This window comes from Silurus meridionalis, chromosome 17, assembly GCF_014805685.1.
Source record: "Silurus meridionalis isolate SWU-2019-XX chromosome 17, ASM1480568v1, whole genome shotgun sequence".
Taxonomy (NCBI): Eukaryota; Metazoa; Chordata; class Actinopteri; order Siluriformes; family Siluridae; genus Silurus; species Silurus meridionalis.
This window is the reverse complement of record NC_060900.1, coordinates 19,266,690-19,286,165: the sequence shown is the minus strand read 5'-3', so window position 1 is coordinate 19,286,165 and position 19,476 is coordinate 19,266,690. Positions and strand designations below refer to the sequence as shown.

Below are 19,476 nucleotides of genomic sequence, written 5' to 3'. Positions count from 1 at the left end.
GGATCAAACCCTGGCTGCAGCGTTGAGAGCTTTATTTTGACTGAACCGAAAAAATGACAGATTTTCGGCCTTGGGTAAGGCCTAACGCTAAAGCCGAAAACCTGCCATTTTTTCGGTTCAGTCAAAATGTACAACCTTTAACTGACGTTTAAATCTATTGGCTCGTAATGAGTGCGTTTCAAATCCTGAATACATCACATAGTGTTTCAAACATTTATTTTCCTTGTTGTATGCTTGTTGTCTCACTGTGCCTGATAAGCGTCTCATTTGCTGTTCTTTCCCCCGGACTCCATTACTTTCTCTCTGGATTGTCAGAGTGGGATTTAATTGGCTGTCATGTCTGGTGCCAGCATTTGATTGGTGTCTGGACTCAGGTACTGGTGGGTGGGGAAGAAGCCCGATAGAAGCCTGGCAAGGTTAGCTGTCTTGCTGGGCGCCGGCAAGCCCGCCGAGCCTCTGACGGCTGAGCCGGGGAACTGCCAACCCTTTCTCTAAAAGAGCAGATGCAAGCTCAGCTCTTTTTTCTGTCTATCTCTTTTCCTCACTTTCCTTGTCTTTCTGTTCCATCTATGTATCAAATATGGACATCTATCACAGAAATGAGTCTGGAAGACCAGGCTAAAAATACACACATCATTAGCTTTGGAAGAATGAATATGCCACCATTCTCTAATTTGCTGATCTTTCTGTTTTTTGGTCAACGTTTTTTGTGTTCTGGAATGACCACAAAGATTTGGTTATGCTCTTCAGAGAAAGGGGCTATTTAGTGCCATTGAATGATTTGGGAATTTACTGTGTCTTGGCTGTTTTGTGTCCTGGAGACTTTTCCATTGATGAAAATGTATTAATTGTTACAGCATGCTGACACCCAAGACTCTTTCCTTCAATGTTAAATTAATGTCTTTGTATGTAAAGCTTCACCTTATTGGCAACAAAATGTCTTTTTTTCAGTAACACTATAAAAAAAGTAGGCTTTTTTTTTTTTTCAATAACACATTAAAAAATAGTAGGCTAAGATCATGTCTATGTTTGACATTCATTTCTGTGTGATTGAGCTGTTACTGTAGAAATAATTGTTTTAAATTAATATAAAAGTAGATTAGAATTTCAGCCAGCAGTACTGTTATGGTAATTTTATTAACACCTTCTGAGCTTAAATTCAAGAATTTTACAGCACAGTGGTACGCTACAGTGTGATATTTTTGTCTTTTAAAAAAAAAAAGTAGGTTAGAACTTAGTGGGTGCTAAAACATCGAATCTAATAATACTACTCTGGGATTTGTCAATAGAAAGTACCTATGGTGTGTGTGTAATATAACCCTGGATTCATTAGCTAGTCTGAGATCTGTCACTGCAGGTTTTATCTAAAGCTCAGTGTGCGCTGGCATCCAACCTGCTCTTCTTTATTAAGCGCTTCTTCACCTGCCTGCGTCGGAATCGCAGTCTAAATCCGATACGATCTGACCTTAAAGTTACCGAATCTCATTAGTTGGGTTTATATTTTACATGAAATCCAGAGATGTGATGACATGTACATCACTTTGCATTCAATTAGCACACCATTGTAGGTATTAATATATCTATGTCCAGTATAATCAAAGGTGACAGATGAGCATATTTTCAGACAGGTTTAGAAAACCGGGAGAGTCTCAGAGGAAAGAGAACAGCAGAGAGGGGGAAAAAAAAGCAACACAGAGGAGAAAAGAAATGGACTAAGAGAGAGAAATTTGGACAGAAATGGGCAAGTGGGCCTGTTTTTTTAGTCAGTGCAGGAACGAAACAGAAATGTCTCTGTGTGATGAACTCGCCATCTGCAAAGACGGAAGAGCGGATTCCAGCGGGATTAATTAAACAAGTAAAACCCGCCTCTGTTTCTCTCTCTCTCCTCTCTTTCTCTCTTACTTTTGGGCTCTCTCACTTTCTGCTACTCTTTTTTCCTCTCTTCAGTAAATGAATATAATATAGCCGCAATGCTGTAGTGTTCATGTCTCGCATTCGTTCCCTCTCACTGAGAATTAAATTATGCTTTGTACTGGCATGTTTTCCTTCTTTATTAAACAAAGCCTCTCCTCGCTTTCGTACAGACGAAGCAGAATTGATAAGCATGCTGTATTTCGGCACACCGCCATGCAGCACAGCCCTGCTCCACACTGGATTTTGGAATGATGCAAAATTGGTTCTTTCCTGGTAATAAAGGACCACGCTGTGTGTTTGTGTGCTGCGCTGTGTGCAGTGGCAGAAAGAATGGCGCATCAGAAGTGTGTTCCTGCCAGCTTGGCCTTTTAATGGCAAGAGAAGACAGGCATGTTAAGAGAATGCATGTGTCTGTCTGTGTGTGTCTGTAGGAGTGGGAGTCAAGTGCTTTGCCACTGCTATCGATATGACACATGATTCTGTAATGCGTGGATGCAACCGCCTGCTTCTAACAAGGAAATTGATTTCTTCTTTCTCTCTCCCTCTTACTTTCCCATCCATTTTTCACCTAGCTACATTAAAACAACAACAACAAAGGAACACGAAACAAGTGAATTACTAGCAATTAAAACCTAACTGTGTGGCCAGTAATTAGGCCAGGCTGCTTAAAGTGCTGCAGTGTATTGGCGTTGTAGGCGGCTGGTTATTTAAGTTTGCTGTTTAATTGTACACAGCTGTCCGAATGAAGCTGATAAAAAAGTAGTATTTGTTTTGGCCATTAATAAATATATGTTACTGCCCAAATGTAGGAGTGTATGCTCTGCCCTCTATTCGTGACTCAGTGCCACTACCACATACATATATACTGTATAGTTCATAGAATAGGGTACTGTATATCGTATAGTAAATTATGTACCGTCATTTGTTAAATTATAAAAAAATGACAGTATTCTACCGCATACTGATCACCATTCTTTATGACTTTGGCACATTTAACTTTTTGATTTACCATTCGACTATAAAGGCTTGATCTCCTCTGAAGAGTGGTTGTTAAAATATGTCTGCTACTAGAACTCCGAGAAGCATTTATGTAAAGTGGCAGTTTCCTAGGCTGGTAATTCTAATAAACATATCCTCTGCGGTAGAGGTAGCTCTTGGTCTTTCTTTCCTGGGACATTCATTTGCTGCTTTAAAAGATGTCCTTTTCCAGAGCGACGTACAAGCTTTGAAGTATAAAAAGAGCCTTAAAGTATATCTACATCTATATCTACATCTATATCTATATCTACATCTACATTCCACATGAGAGACTGTTTGATCACATGTTTAACACTTTTTTATATATAATTCCATGTCTTTCATAATTTGGATGTCTTCAGTATTATTGTACAATGTTGAAAATAATAAAAAAAAAGAAAAAGCATTAAACGAGAAGGTGTGTCCAAGCTTTTGACTGGTATTGTATCTATTTATTTGTATTTGTATTTATATGTATATATTAATATATAGTTGAAAGCAACATTTTTGAGGGCCAAGCATACAGACTGTGCAATAACTGTTGCTTAATCAATTACAAGAAAACAAAAACAGAGCTTTACTTAAAACATCATTTTAGGCAAATGGATTCCAGAAAGATTTGTAGTTCCACTCATAAATTATAAGTTTTGCCCATACACTGTTGAATTTTCTGACTGTAAGAGGAAAGGTCTAGATAAACCAAATAGGCAGTAAGGGGTCAAAAAACTTTTGGACACATGGGCAGATGTTATGACCATAAATATAACTCCAAATTAAGCCTAGTGGTGGTGCTAGACCACTGGCAGCACTTTACACAGATTTGTTCAGAATATACCGCAGATTGTCCCAAATCAGCACGCTAAACATTTAACCAGGTGGTTCTATGGGCTGCCAAAAAGACTCTAACCAGAAGAAAGAGATGAAAAAAAAGAGTATATTTTAAAATTTAGAATAATAGTAGGGTGATTCTAATTAACAAGCTGCTTACCCTTACCTTTACTTTCTCATTTATTCCTGAAAATGTTTTCCTTCCTCCTTCCTAGTCAACACAGGGACAGGCTGTGTATTATAGCATATACAAATTCTATATTAATTAAATGCCATAAATAAATCCTTATATAAGATGTTAGATTGTCTGCTGTGGTATGGATGTGAGTGCATGATGCACTTCAATGGATTGACATCCCAGCCAGGTGTATACTTATCTCATACCCAGTGTTCCCATGACAGCCTTAGGTTCCTGATCCTATTCCTGACCAGGAGAAAGTGGTGGCTAAAAGCATTAATAAAAAGACTCTTGACTTCTCAAGGAACACTTATTTTCAAAAGGGTGTTTATGAAATTTAAGATACTATTTAACTTTAGCAGTAAAGAATATTAAAACCAGCAGTGACTACTCCCCATCTGGCCAAAGACACTTGTCAAATCCTGTTCAGCACCACATTCTTTTTAAGAAACAAGCACAGCTAAACGTCCACCAGGACACAAGGAAGATTCTGGGAAGACATACATGAAGATTTTCTTTCTTCTGACACATAGGTGGTGGAGTGAATTTCTCTGTCTGTCTGAACCACTGAGTCACTGGCTATCACTAAAGCACTAGATCTACATTAAATAAATAGCAGCTTGAATCTGACTCAGAACTTTTGCTGGACTTATCACTGTCTTACAGAGGTTCTACTTATTCTGGCATGTAGATGTTCATTTAATAGAATTTCAGTTCAGACAATATTTTTTACTGTAATGTTTTGGACTATGCATGTTATGTGCAATATAATAATAATAATCATAATGATAATAGTAATAATAAAAATAACATGAATAATAATAAAATAAAGTTTATTAATCATAATTCCATTTCACACAAAATACCAAACCGAGGTCGTTGAGCATCTAATAAAAGAAACATTCAAAGCAAACAGAAAATATGCTCAGCAAAAAGTTAATCTGCTGATTGTCACAAGTATTGCTATTTTCATTTGTTTCTGTACATTTTAAGACAATTTTTTTTGTGTGTTACGTATGTCAGAATCAGAATCACATTCATTGCCAAGTATCATTGGTTGTGTGTGTAAGGTACTTGCCATTATGCCATGCCATTTTGCTGGTGCTATAAAAATATGAAAAACTTATTTTGTCTTTCAGCCTCACTCATTGTTTGAACACATAATCATTTATTACCCAAACTTGTTCGAGCATAACAATGCCCCTGTGCTCAAACTAAACTGAGTGGAAGATCTTGAGTGGGCCCCATAGTGCTAGAAAACCCAACCAAACACCTTTGGGATGAATTGGAACACAGACTGCACCCCCAGGCCTCCTAAATCAGTTACTTACTTTGCTAATGCTCTTGTGGCTGAATTAGCACAAATCTCTACAACCACACTGCAAAATGTATAGAATGAAGGAGAAATGGAGGTTATTGAACCAATATATGGGGACTAAATGTGGAATGGGATGTTATTAATCTCATTCATGTTTCTACACACTTTTGTTTATATAGTATGCCTACTGAGTCTCCTCTGGCTATTCAAATTGGGCTACCTGGCTAACTAGCAACAAATATATTATATTATGTAACAAAGCTCTGCTTAGTATTGTCCATTGTTATGAAAGTGCCTATAGTGAACTGCAAATCCCTCTGGACATTGTGTTGTGAAACAATTTGCTGCAGAATCACTGTCACCAAGTTCTACCATATCGTCTGTAGATTGGGCATGATAATTAACAATTTGGCATTCTACTTTATATTATGGTCCTGAGTGGCATTTTGGCTTTTGCTCCACCTATTGATCATAGAGTGTATTGATTACTTGAGTGTGTGGAAGGTGATGATGTCCTGTAGTTTAACAACTCCAGACAGTGTGAAGGAGAGGTTGATTATATAGGTGATGGATAGGGACATGTTTAGAGGTGTGTGTTTAGAAGGCGCTTTCTTCTCTTCCTTCTTCTTAAATCGCTGTTTTGTTTCGTTTTTTCTTGTGGTTACACCATAGCTGCAAAAAGCTACTTCCTGAACTCACCATAAAACATGGTGGTTATACCAAATGTCCGACAGAAATATATTAGTTAGACATACACAGATTGAATCCATTATGACCAACATTAAAAAAATTTGTCTACTGCCTTTTTATTTTCATTCGTCTCTTTGTTGCTATAGTCCTATTTGTACATGTGAGTTTCAGCAAGAGACACTCTTTTGTGTGAAATCTCTAACTCTCCCCACAGGGAGGGGATATATTGAGATAATTGAGGTACATTTGCATAATTTTATACATTCTCACAACAGTGCATTCAAAATTCTGCAAAGTCACCTTTCTCTTGTTGTTCTTTTGCCTTTTTATCACCTCTATCTTTCTGACACTGTCTACCTCCTGTTATCTTTTTTCCGTCTTCCTCTATCTCGCTCTCTTCGCTTTCTTTCCTAAATCCATCCTCTTCCTCTTGCTTTCTATCTTTCTACATCTGTCACTCTTGCTCTACAGGATTATTGCATATCTTTGTATATCTTTCTGAAATCCGAGTGCATGTGAATCTGTTCTCCTCTGTGGCGTTATTTTAAAAAGAGCCCGACTGTCACAGCACCGGGCCTTCAGCCAGCCAGGAGACATGAGGCAGTTATCGAGCGGGCACATTGTAGGTGCTCTCCTTGCCAAATGGAATAAAATATCCCAGCCTCTTTCTAAAGCATCCAGTTGTTTAGGTCTGACAAACGACCTGCCTTCCTTTATGCTCAGCTTACCTAAAAAGTCACATGTGTATTCTCATTGCAGTCGCCTTCTCTTTGGATGACATTCACTAAACATGACGGCTCTTCTCCGTTCACATTCCTATAGAATTGAGTTCCAGATAAATTTTTTATTAGGAAACAAAAGTGCACTTGCACCGTTCCGATGCTGAAGATCTGTGCAGTAAAATAATCTCTCATTGAATTGCGGTATTGATTTTGAGCTACACCGGAGCTTTTGTGTTGTCCTCCAAACTGACATTTAAAACATTACCCTTTCTGTTGCGTGTCAAACTTTTGACTCCATTCAAGGCAGAGGAAACAGCTATGTGTCATAATTATACTAATATTACCAATACATGAAAAATCTGGATTGATAGAGTGATAATGTATTCCACACAGATACAAATGCAGATAGAAATAGAAGGTGTACTATTCTGCTACATGTCTGCAATCAGGGCTGTAATCCTATAGAGTGATATAAAGAATCCAAATCTAACAAACTCAAACAAACAAACAAAATAATTTTGTCATTTCACCTTATCTGTCTGAAGCTGCAAAATCCCTGCACCCTCGTTTAACTCCAATCCCAATTCTGGATTGCTGGTGGTGGCAAGGACCAGACTGACTGCAGTGTGGGCAAAACCTTTAGTGATGAAGCCCCCAAACTATCAAATGCTATTGTCAGGATTATTTAAATAAACTATCATACCCATTAGCTGCTGAATATCACCTAATCCCATCACTCACTATGTCACATCGCTGTCTCCACCAGGCCTTGTATATAATCTCACATTAAACTTCATGCATTGTCTCAGATTTGTCTTTTCATGGTTTTTGTCTCTTGCTCAGGTCAAGGTTTTTCTTGTTCATGCTTTTTATTTGGTTTTGTATTTTGTTTTCCTGTTGTTATTTTTGTATACAGTATTAAGCGCTGTGAATCAATAATATATTGGCACTCGCATCCAGCCTCCGTCTTATTACATGTCAGCAATACCACCTCATTTAAGAATTCTAATTTCTATTTTTAAACAGACGTTGAAATCTATAGATAGATAAATAGATAGATGGAAAGAGGAATTTTGTTGAGATTAGGTAAATACAAAAGCAATATGACCGGAAAAAAATGTCAGTTATTCTTGCTTAGATTTATTGTTTTTCTTATTTCTGTCTCTTTGTGGACGCTGCACTTTTGTGCATGAAGAAAACTTTTCCTTGTGTGTTTTTCAGAATGCGGGAGCGGGATGTACAGAGTGTGTGTGCGTGGCTGCTGCTGCTCACCTTGGCCCTGCTGTCTCTGTGGGGGCGTCTGACTCTGGCCTCCTCACACCGCAACCATATAGGTGAGTTAAAGTTCAGTTTGGATATTGGTTTAATTCAGTGCGATCATTTACGTTTAGTTATAAAAAATGTTAAAAAAGTGCAAGCATATGCCTTCATACCTTTTTTTATTGACAGTTCATGCAATCTAGTAATACTGGTTCCAGGTATATAATTTGCAGCCTTGCTAGTAGAAAGCTAGTGCAGTAGTGAGGTACATGCTGTACTCTGGGAAATGCTATTTCTGTCAGCAATTTAAATTTGTCTGTGCACAATCAGACTGTATGGACTTGATAAGGCAGTGCATGACAGAGTATTATTTGGTTTGAGTAAAGTTTTTGAATGGAAGGTAATAAGCAAGTGAAGGAATTTAAAATCATTTTACAAACCTTTGTAGAAAGATGAGCTTATTTGCTGATAATGTTCTGGGGTCTTTATCATCCATTACCTTGTCAATTTTGCAATTACATGGCCATTGCCTCAATAATCGCTCCCTTCACTATGTGTTAATGCCTAAGTTATTAAATGCTAAATGTGACATTTTAACTGGGGAGCAGTCACGGGGTGTGCAGAATTGGATTTTGAAAACATTGTTGTATGTACAGTATTTTGTGTGTGCGTGTTTATGTGTGTGTGTTTGCAAGGAGGAAAAAGAGCAAGTGATGTGTATTTCATTCATTAATCTAGAGATCATTTTCTGCTTGTATGTATCTGTGTATATCTCATTTCCTAGACGACTAATTAGGATTGAAGAAGTTTTACGTGGCAGCAAATCAGAACGGATCAGAAATAAGAATAAGCACTGTTTATTACAAATGTACAAACCAAGATGTGCATGTATCTACACTGTAAAGCTTCATTTAATTAGTGTGGATCATTTGTGTGAGTGAATCTTTCAAATAAAGAGAGGTGAAGATAAGACTAACAGAAGAAAAAAATTGAAAAAAAAACTAATGGAGACAGAGCGAAGGATGAAAATAGATGACTTTTCAAGATGAAACTTGGAGATCTTATCCAGATAAAAGTGCAAATATAAAGGATTCGCGTGAGGTGAGGATAGAGAGCAGAGAAATGAGTCTGTCAAGAGTTTTGAACACAGAAGAATAATGGTTGATTCCTGTGCTGTGTCCTGAGCCCTATGCTCTGTGCGTATGTGTGGAAGGTGTGTGGAAGGGAGAGAGAGAGACTTGAATAGATGATGTCCTGTGCCCTTATGTCCTGTGATGTATGAGGCCTTCCTTTGACATGCCCCAAATACACCCATCCAAACATTAGACTCACTATATAGTCAATGGCACACAATCAATAGTAAGACAAAAGTGTCTTAGGTCACATTGGTGTAAAGCCCAGTAGATCACGGCACACGTCAGACCATAAACATTTCTCACACCACTGTCCTTGCATCCTTAAGCATTCACCTGCATTCTTTTCTACCTTACCCTCTCTGTCTCTCTACCACAGCTAAATGTACTGGTGTAAGCACAGTTTTCATACCCATGGGCTATATTCACAAACCCTATCTTGTCAAGAGTTTAGGTGGCACTAAAGGTTCCTAATGATTTCTTCTTAAAAAGGTATTTCCAAAACTTTTGTGAAGACCTTTAAGGTAAGAATCTGTAAGTTTAGAGAAGGTAGAAGTTGCAACATGTGATGAACATGTAAATCTCCAAACTGGCAGTAACCTGAGTCTGGGATTAAACTAGAGACCTGTGAAGTGCCACCATGTTGATGCTGACATGTTTCATGAATAAATATCATCAGTGATTGGCTGAGGTGATATAAGCAATCAATCCCAATACATGATGTGATTAAAAGAAATAACGATGCTTCTTTTAGCTGTCAATCAAATAAAATGAACAGTTAAAGTAGCTCATGTCTGTGGTTCCTGGTTAAGTTTATTACTGATGAGAACACATTATAAAAAATATATTTTTGTTCGTTTGCTTATATAGTTATTTTAGGAAGACATTATAAATGAAGAGAAAAGGAAGTTTTTGTACCTTTCATACAATTTGGAATTGTTGTTTATATGAAAAAAATATGAATTTCCTTGGACTGAATATAGGCTATTTACATTTTTTTAAATATGGCCTATTTTTTTTTTTACAGGGATTAAATACAGTAAAGTAGGAGAAATAGTCCAACTGAATGAACAATAGAAAAAGCTCAATAAGTGGGCGTAGAGCATAAGCTGTTGTTACTGAATCAAATTTATCTGTGTTGGCATTTTATAAATGAGCCCTGTGAGTGCAACTAGAAATGCTTATATTATTATCAATAATGAATTTAATTAACCAGTAATTAACATGGATATAATTCTTTTTTTCATTCATTAAAAAAAAAACACCCACACAACCTGCAGAGACAAGCAGCCTTAAATAAGAACCAATAAGAAGTGTTTGTAAATTTTAAGGATCAATTGGGACAAAAATGAAATCTCTGGTACAGCTTTTAAGAGTAAAGGTGTGACAACTGCCTGCATTAAATGTCACACAATCTGGTAAAAACATGCTATTTCTTGTCTAAACTTACACATGATCTAAATAAAAGTTAATAATATATCACAACATACAATTAGTCTATACATTTTTTTCAGTAATCTTTCCTGGGTTCCCTAGTGATGGAAGTAATCACAATATAACTCTGAGATTACAAAATATGCTGCCTGAGTGGAAATTGTGGCATTACTCTGTCTCTGTCAGTCATAGTGAGACTAGCCAATTGTGAAATCTGTGAGATGATGTATGTAGAAGAGGGCTGCCAACACTTGTTTGTTCAGTTGCCATGTAACCCAGCATGTTCAGGAGAAACAGTCAGTTGGTTACTCTCCATGCTTGGTAGTTAGTAGTGGAAACTGGGAAATCATGGTAGTTTTGAATGAAGTAAAAAGCTCATTTAATTAGCTTGTGATTTTTACTAATATTAGCCACATGATGACTGAAAGAAGACTTGGCACTACAATATATGTGATCAAAACCGTGCCAGCTTGTGACACTGTTTAGATTTAGAGAAAATATGTGTGTATGTGCGTGTCTCCTATGGACTGGAACATGAAAATATATATTATAGGGCCAGAAGATGCTTTAGGGAATAATTCTTGTTCTTAATGAGAAGACTGTTGCTTAAATAACCCCTTGAGAAAAGTGTGTATGTATGTATGTATGTATGTGTGTGTGTGTGTGTGTGTGTGAGAGAGAGAGAGAGAGAGAGAGAGAGAGAGAGCATGCATGCGTGTCTGTGTATGACTAACTTTAGGATTTGCGAAGTTTCTCCATATGGCCCAAGAGAGAAAATCAGAATGGAAATAAAAAATGTGACATTTTCATGTGCGCTGCTATTCCATACTGCTCTGCTCCATCTGTGGCATAAAGCATGTTACATTCAGCATGCCGTTATTACAGCATTTGCTTCAGTAACACACACACACACACACACACACACACACACACACACACACACACACACACACGAGTACAACCATCATTAACATTTAACCTGCCTTCACTACGATTTTATCTTTACTGTTCTTTCATGCGTACACACATGCTCACCTGCACTCACACACACACATTTTCCACACACAGCACAACAGGGACCCACACAGTCAATCAAAAATCCTCCTCGCCCCAAACATTTAGCATAGTTAAACAACCTGACACTCAGATTGTATCATTAAATGTATCATGTTGGTCAACTTGGGAAGTTTCAGTCCACTTATATTTTTATGCTTCTGTCAACTTTATATGCATCTACATTTTTTTTATTTGATTCAACATGCTTGCAATAATTTAGCTCTGGTTTGGAAAGAACTTCATACTTTATTAGTTGATTCAAGTGTATATAAGAATTCTCATCACTCCTTTTGGTTTGAGTGATTTTTTTTTTAATGCGTTTTAAAAAACTTATTTTTTAAATTTTTTTAATAGAAGAATAAATCTACTGCAGCCTGCTCTCATATATCTGATTAGAGCTCAGTAGCTCCTACTTTTATACCAAAGACTGTAGAAAAAAACATTTACTTATAATCTTACACTCCAGTGCTCATATTAGTTCTCACTCTCCAGTGTTCTGTATTGTTGAAAGATTTATGTTCAAACTCTTGATGTCACCCAAATGAGGATGGGTTCCCCTTTTGAGTCTGGTTCCTCTCAAGGTTTCTTCCTCATAACATCTAAGGGAGTTTTTCCTTGCCACAGTCTCTATGGTGCTCATCAGGGATAAATACACACCGTTCACCTTTAATGTTGATTTCTGTAAAGCTGCTTTGAGACAATGTCTGTTGTGAAAAGCGCTATAGAAATAAACTTGACTTGACTTGATTAGTTCATACTTCACAAATGGGGGAATTTCACACATTTTCATAAAAAAAAAAGGTCAGTGCTAGATAAAAATTTACCTCCAACAGCTTTAGATTGCTTTTTTATAATTTACTTATAATTAATTTTTTTTATAAATTTTACTGTCAAATTATATGAAGACTAAATATTTACTAGATTGTATTATAAACAACATTAACTTATATTCCTATATTATAGTTATTTTTATTTTATAAGTAGCTGCTGAACTAATTTTCTTGAATCAGGTATAAATATAATCAGATAAATAAAAACATGCATCAACAATTCAGTTGAAAATTAGTATTTGGGCAGTCAAGAAAAGGCTAACCATGTACACATGTTCAGGGCATTTAGTTAAGGAGCATTTTGAAGTGAAAGATCTATCATCCATACAGCACAAGCAAGTCTGATGGACAACTAAACAATGAGACTAAGAAGAAGTGTGCATTTTTTGGGTGTATAATATTAAATACAGACAAATATTTGACAACCAGTTTATGCAGAGCTTCATATGTAAGCATGGAAATGTAAAAATCATTTTGAAGCTTTACAGTAAGTCAGTATATAAATATGTGCACTAAAAAAAACAGACAGACATAGTGTTTTATCTGTAATAAACTTGAAACACAAGAAACACAAAATTACTAAGAACATAAACAAGATAAAAGAAATCTGATTGCGGTTTTCTCTGAAAGCTGGCCAGTGATTGCTTGCATCCAGATGGATCCTAAAGACAACAAGAAAAGACAAATGAGAGACAGAAAGTACCATGAACAGTGAGTCTGAATACAAGTGATAATTATTTCTGAATGAGAAACAGGTGTAGAATTCATGTGACATGATCAGTTGCTAGTGGGAAACACTAGTGGTCTGTTTCTGTGACATGTACTCTACAATATAGTGGCATTTTAAAAATATAAAAAATTACAGTGCATTCCACTGACCCTTTAATTGTGATGCACCTCTCATCTGATGAAAGTGTTTAGCAATCAGAATAGTCAGTAGTCAGATAAGATAAAAATCATGTCCTGTTGTGTTATAAAGTACATTTTTAGATTACATTTATAACTCCTCAGTTAAACTGTTGTCACAGATTAAACCAGAGACCTTGGTCTGCACAAAATCTATAGCAAGGATCTATTGGGTGGTCCTGGTCGGATAATTGTGTACACCATGCATCTTTGTACTACAGATTGTTAAACAACTTGATCATGTAAGATTGTAAGAATTGTTTCAACTAGTAGATATTGTATAACTGCAAACTTAATGTATTAGTTTTACCTTTTATATACCAGTTAACACAAATAAAACACTTTAAAAGCTTACTATTCAGACCTGTCTAACATTGTTCATTGGTTTAATGGCAAAGGCTGGGGTTCAGTTATCAAAATAATTCACTCTACTAACTAGAGGAAAATGAGAGCCAATGATCTAATCTAATTAGTACTGAATTATCTGTAATTGCTGCCTGAAAGAGCAAATGAAAGGATATGCATGTGAAATCTCAATGTATTTCTTATTACAGTGTTAATACTATGTTATACATGTGTTATTATTGTGTTATAGTTTTGCTGTCTTATATACATTTGCTATTTTATCAAATAGTACTAGTCATCACTGTACTAGTAAACATTACATTGTAATTGTACACTGGAAAAGTCATCTAATTATTATTCTTTTTTCAATCATGATGCAGTAGCACTGCATTCAATCGTGCAATTACAGTCGAGAGTTCATATTGGGGGAAATAATGTGTTCTCACTGACTTTGACCCTGGCATGGTTGTTGGCGCTGGACAGGTTGGTTTAAATATTTCTGAAACTTAGTGATCTACTGGGAATTGTTTTGCATAACAGCTTCTAGAGTTGACAAATAGTCTGCAAGGCAAATGCCATGCTGTTGAGATGGGTGAGAGCAGAATGACCTGACAGCAGAGATGGCAAAAGTACACACATCCTTCACTGAAGTAGAAGTGCATATACTCATGTTGGAAAAGACTCTGGTGAATAATGTGTTTGTAATAGATAGATAGATAGATAGATGGATGGATGGATGGATGGATGGATGGATGGATGGATGGATGGATGGATGGATGGATGGATGGAGAAAGATCGTGAGTGGTGAGTGATCTCAACCCTACTGAACACCTTTGGGATGAATTGGAACACTTACTGCCCTCCAGGCCTCCTCACCTCGCCTACATCAGTACTTTACATTGCTAATACCCTGGTGGGTGATGAACGCAAATGTCCAAAAGCAGTGGAACATCTTTACAGAAGAGTGGAGGGAACTTTAAGAGCAAATTTTATTATACTCAAAAAGCACATACAATACTAACACACTATCTTTCCACAGACTTACCTTATAATGTTGTCCCTTCTTAAAACTATAGCTAACTTACTGTACATCATCATTAAGTCTATTTGGATAATTTTATTTTGTTGTTGTTTTTTGTTGGTATTACATGTCAGGTCCTAAAATAGCTCACCTTTCTGTTGCAACAGCTGCTGTTCCCTGTTTTCTCTTTGTCTGAGTAATGAAGCATTTCAGTCGACGTTGCTGAGCTTTTCATTAAAAAGACAAAAAAAAAACAACACCACCACAAATTTTTTTTCTCTCAGTCTAGCATTCAGACAGATCATTTTGGCTCAATGAGACAAATTTACAGCTTACAGCCCAGATAATCGTTTTTGGCCATCTGTTCATGAGCTTAACTCGCTTGGAACTTTGTGTGCACCTTAAATAGCTTTGAAAAGTGTTTATTATATTTAAAAGATGCAAATTCTGCTCTGTCATATGGGAAGAAAAGAAGATGCAATTTCATGTGAATGTCATATGCAGTCAATAGATGTAATATTCGCATCGATATTGTCAGGTTTGCTGCATGGTGCTGTGCAGGTGTTGACGCAATGTTACTGAGCGAAAGCAGCAATGCACATAAAGCAGCAACGCACATCATTTAGATGCAGATAGAAATGAGAGATCAGTCAAGTTGCTGACATTTGACAAGCTGTTGTATGACAACAGAGAAATTAGGAACAGATGAGGAAAAGTAAAATAGCGGGCAGAGAAGTAAAGATGCTATCGCTTTCTGATCAGAGTACACCATCTTCCAGATTGGATAGTCATCAAAATGTCACTTTTTATCCTGAGTTATTTATTCAGGCTGCCTGTGCTGTTATTCGCTGCTCTGACACTGGGCTGTAAGAGCATGAGTAAAAAAAAAAAAAACAGGACCACAGGATATTTGCTTGAGAGTTGTGTGTTTGCAATCAAAGCTGCGAGAAAGCTGGAGAGATGTACGCTTTCTGACCCCGGCGTTATTGGAAAAGGCCTGAAAGCTTTCGCCAGACATTCAGACTCTGACATTCATATGTTCTTTCTCCAACTCTGGACTTCTGTTAGCCTTAGCCTGACATTTAAAACATAGGATGTAAGCTCCAACTTGTCTGTGCCCTTAGCTAATGCATGGAAACACTCTGCACCGTCTTTTGTTTTCTTTTATACCTAAAAAAAAAGCCTGTTTTTGTAATTTCTTGCCTCATAGAGACCTCAGTGGAAATGTTTTGGTTTTTTAAAAGTAGAACGCACAGAGGTTTTTTTTCCCTTTGTCGAAATATCAAATATTTAATGAACAGAGTTTTAACAGTTATAGCATTTTCGGTATCCTCTGTGATTCTATTTTTAATGGATGTTCTGTTCTTCACTGGACTAGTATCCTGCAATTAATGGTGAAAATGGCATAAGAGATAGAATGCACTAGGAAAACGATTCAATGTGCTAGTCTGGCAGATTTTCCTCCTTTTCTTTCAAATTAATCTTTCCATTTTGCTGATCGGTGAGCACATGCACTGTAATATTCATGTGATTATCTCTTTCCTGCTAAAAGACTTTCTAATCCCATCCCTACGTTTTGTGCAGGACGTATGCTTCGACTCAGTACAGTGTAAGAGATTACTGGATTACAGAACACTGTTAACCTGGTTGCTGTGCTTCCAGCTGGCTGCAGATTACAGTTTTACTGAAAATTCTTTTGCTTTGCTTTGCTGCTGGCAAACCAAAGAAAACCAAATGAAATAGAACTCAGAATATAGAAAGAGGGATTAAAATGGTGGAAAGTGAAACTAAACATGCCATGGGGTAATGTGTGACACGAATTTGCTTAAGCCGGGTTAAATTTCAACTCTAGCTTTAAGTTTGAACTTTAAATGAAAAATTAATGCTACTCAAATGCAAATCATTTTCCTTTCCACTAATCCAACATTAGCATTAAATACTTACACTCTGCATTGGGTAAAAGAAAGAGAAAGACAGGGTTCTTTCTTTTTTCATTATATTCACTGTAATATCTAAGAGAACAGCTGGGGAGGAAGTGATGTCAGTAAGAGCATTGTTCTGTCCATCTGTTGTAGACTTGGTGTTATGACACTTTCTGGCCGCAGGATGTCTAGAAACACCATTTCTCTGAAAGCTGGCCGGTGATTGCTCGCATCCAGATGGATCCTGAAGGCTGACGTTGCATCATACCAGCAAAGAAATCTGCTTATTGGAAACTGTAAACAAAAACAATAACTACTCACCGCCTGCTGTACATGCAGGACCAATACCTCAGCAAAATCACACTCTCACATATGCCTGCAAACAAACAGACTCCTTATACATCCAACTTATCACCTCAAGCTTCCTTGAGACATTGGACACACAAGCCCTATAGGATTCTATACCATTCAGAGATTCAATCAAATTCCTGCCCATGTAATCAAACTCTTGTCTTACAGTTTGGGTTCAATCTTGTTAGTTAGTTAGTGCATAATTTAACTTTTTTACCCCAATATCATGCAGAATTGGTATCACCCAAATAAAGATGGGGTGCCTTGAGTCAAGGTTGAGTCAAATGTATGTATAGGGGGCTTATTTATGATGCTAAAATTTATATTTGCAATTTATTTATTCCTGTAAAGCTGCTTTGGGACAAAGTTTACTATACATTTTTTAATAAAACTGAGTTGAATTTAAATAATAAATAAACAAACTACGTACCATGTTACCATGTGGCGTGGATGCCCATTGTTTTGTCCAAAGCAGGAGGAATTTGCTTTTCCACGAGCCTTTAATGTCAAACCAGTTGAATTACTGGTTAGTGGGCTATGTTTTATATGTTTTTAATTTAATTTAATATACTTATTCCACATAGCTGTTCTGCTTGATTCTGGTCAAAAGGTAAAATAAATCATGTGCTCATTCAAATATAATATGATTGTACAGCATGAGCTCATTTACTTGTATGACAAATGATTTACAGAATCTAAGACTAAAAATAAATGAATGAAAAACATGTTATTTAAAGATAAAGTTAGCACTTTGTAACAGCCAAGTGAGTTTTCCACCACTGGAAAGTAACATGACAACCTCAATTTTGTTGAATTATTAAATTAATGAAAGAGAGAATAGGAAGGCTGATAGAGGGAATATAGCTGCTGCTATAACATAAGCGATAACAAGAACCAACATCTATGTAATTATTAATTTTTGGCAATAATTGGTGGCACCTTGCTGTCGATTAAGAGGGATTCCTGACTTGCTGTGCACTGGGCTGCATTGTGGCATGCTTTTGTCGATAAGTAACATTCAAGGTTGTGATTTATTCCTTACTTATTATACAATTGATCTTATTGAAATAGCCCAGTGGAGATGTGGTTATGGTTAAATTTCCCTTGATATCAAGTCAAGAAGCTTTTATTGTCATTTCAACCATATATAGCTCACGCAGTACACAGTGAAATGAGACAACGTTCCTCCAAAACCCTGGTGATACATAAACAACATAAAGCTACATAGAAAACACAGGGCCAAAGACTAGTAAGTGTCTTTGCCACATAAAGTGAATCGTGTAAGACAAGACAATGCAAAAGACAACACAAGACAGTGTAAGACAACGCAAGACAGTGTAGGAGCAATACATAAAACACAAAATAGCGCCACCAGTAAACCTACTGTATATTACACAGTACAGTGTGCAGAGAGAACTGAGTACAGGAGTATACCTTGTAAATAAATAACAAAATGTAAACAAAAGGCCTTGTGTAAAACAAACCCTTTTGATATATGTGTGCTTGTGATGTATATCGTATACACAGGATAACATGTAAACTTTTTCCTTATATTTGACTTGACTGGTTATGTATTTTGTTGTAAAAACACACACACACACACACACACACACACACACACACACACACACACACACACACAAAAACAACAACATGCCATGGAACTTACTGGTCCGTTGATGCATGAATAGTTCCGGATCACTAGCAAGAGGATGAGTTCGGAAGTTCACAATTCAGATGTGATTTTTAATGACCTGGGTGTCTAAAATCATATTCCAGCTGCTATTATTAAATGCTTGTTGGACAAGCTATAGATTTTGTAGTACCCAAAGGCTTTATAAGCAGGAGAAAAAAAAAAAAAACTAATTATGAGTGCCACAACCAATTAAGGCATCTCTACTTGCTTGTCAATCAGGCTTCCTATTAATCCAGAATCAAGTGTTCAGACAATCTAGCCTAGGCTTATGTTTTGGGGACCGGATTTAGGAGAAGGGAGTTAATATATTTTATAGTTGGCTTCAGCTAACCTTGAGCAAAATCCCTGATTATGCCTTCAGCAAAAACTGCAGTGTGTTGCATTATCCACACTCCTGTGAAAACATGTAGGAATTGTAACAACCACTGGATAACACTCAGGCAAAGTGACAAGAAAAGCTGTGACTGCTAGTCTTGCTTCTATGCTTAATCTTAACTTCTCGTAAGTGTTAATACACATCTGCTTGTGTGAATTCTTGAGAATCTCGAGAGCCGGTTGTTTATAATGCATGCTACGTGCGTTTTCAATTCAGTCACCAGGGACATCCAGCCCATTCACTTTTTTCATCAAATTTCTAAACATATCTGAGCCAGGTAAAGCTTGAGATTTCTGTTTACTCAAGTGTGTGAGAAACTGGAACTGAAGAAAAATATGACCCTGAGGACTGAATTGAGATCCTCTGCATCACTTCACAGAGCTCTTTCTCTTCACATGGTTTGTTATAGTACGGCAAATTAACCATAATCCTGCATTTCTATATTTTCCTGCTGCCTACATTGCCAAGTGTGCTGAACA

The 19,476-nt window shown here is 36.8% G+C and overlaps 1 protein-coding gene across 1 annotated transcript in view; it reads left to right on the top strand.

Annotated features, from left to right (window-relative positions):
• tafa3b (TAFA chemokine like family member 3b) overlaps positions 1 to 19,476 on the top strand; it is a 126,619-nt gene that overhangs the window by 65,554 nt on the left and 41,589 nt on the right. Inside the window, exon 3 of the mRNA XM_046870393.1 lies at positions 7,889 to 8,001. Within this exon, the coding sequence (XP_046726349.1) occupies positions 7,890 to 8,001 (112 nt within the window). The 5' untranslated portion in view covers position 7,889. The remainder of the gene's footprint in view (positions 1 to 7,888; positions 8,002 to 19,476) is intronic.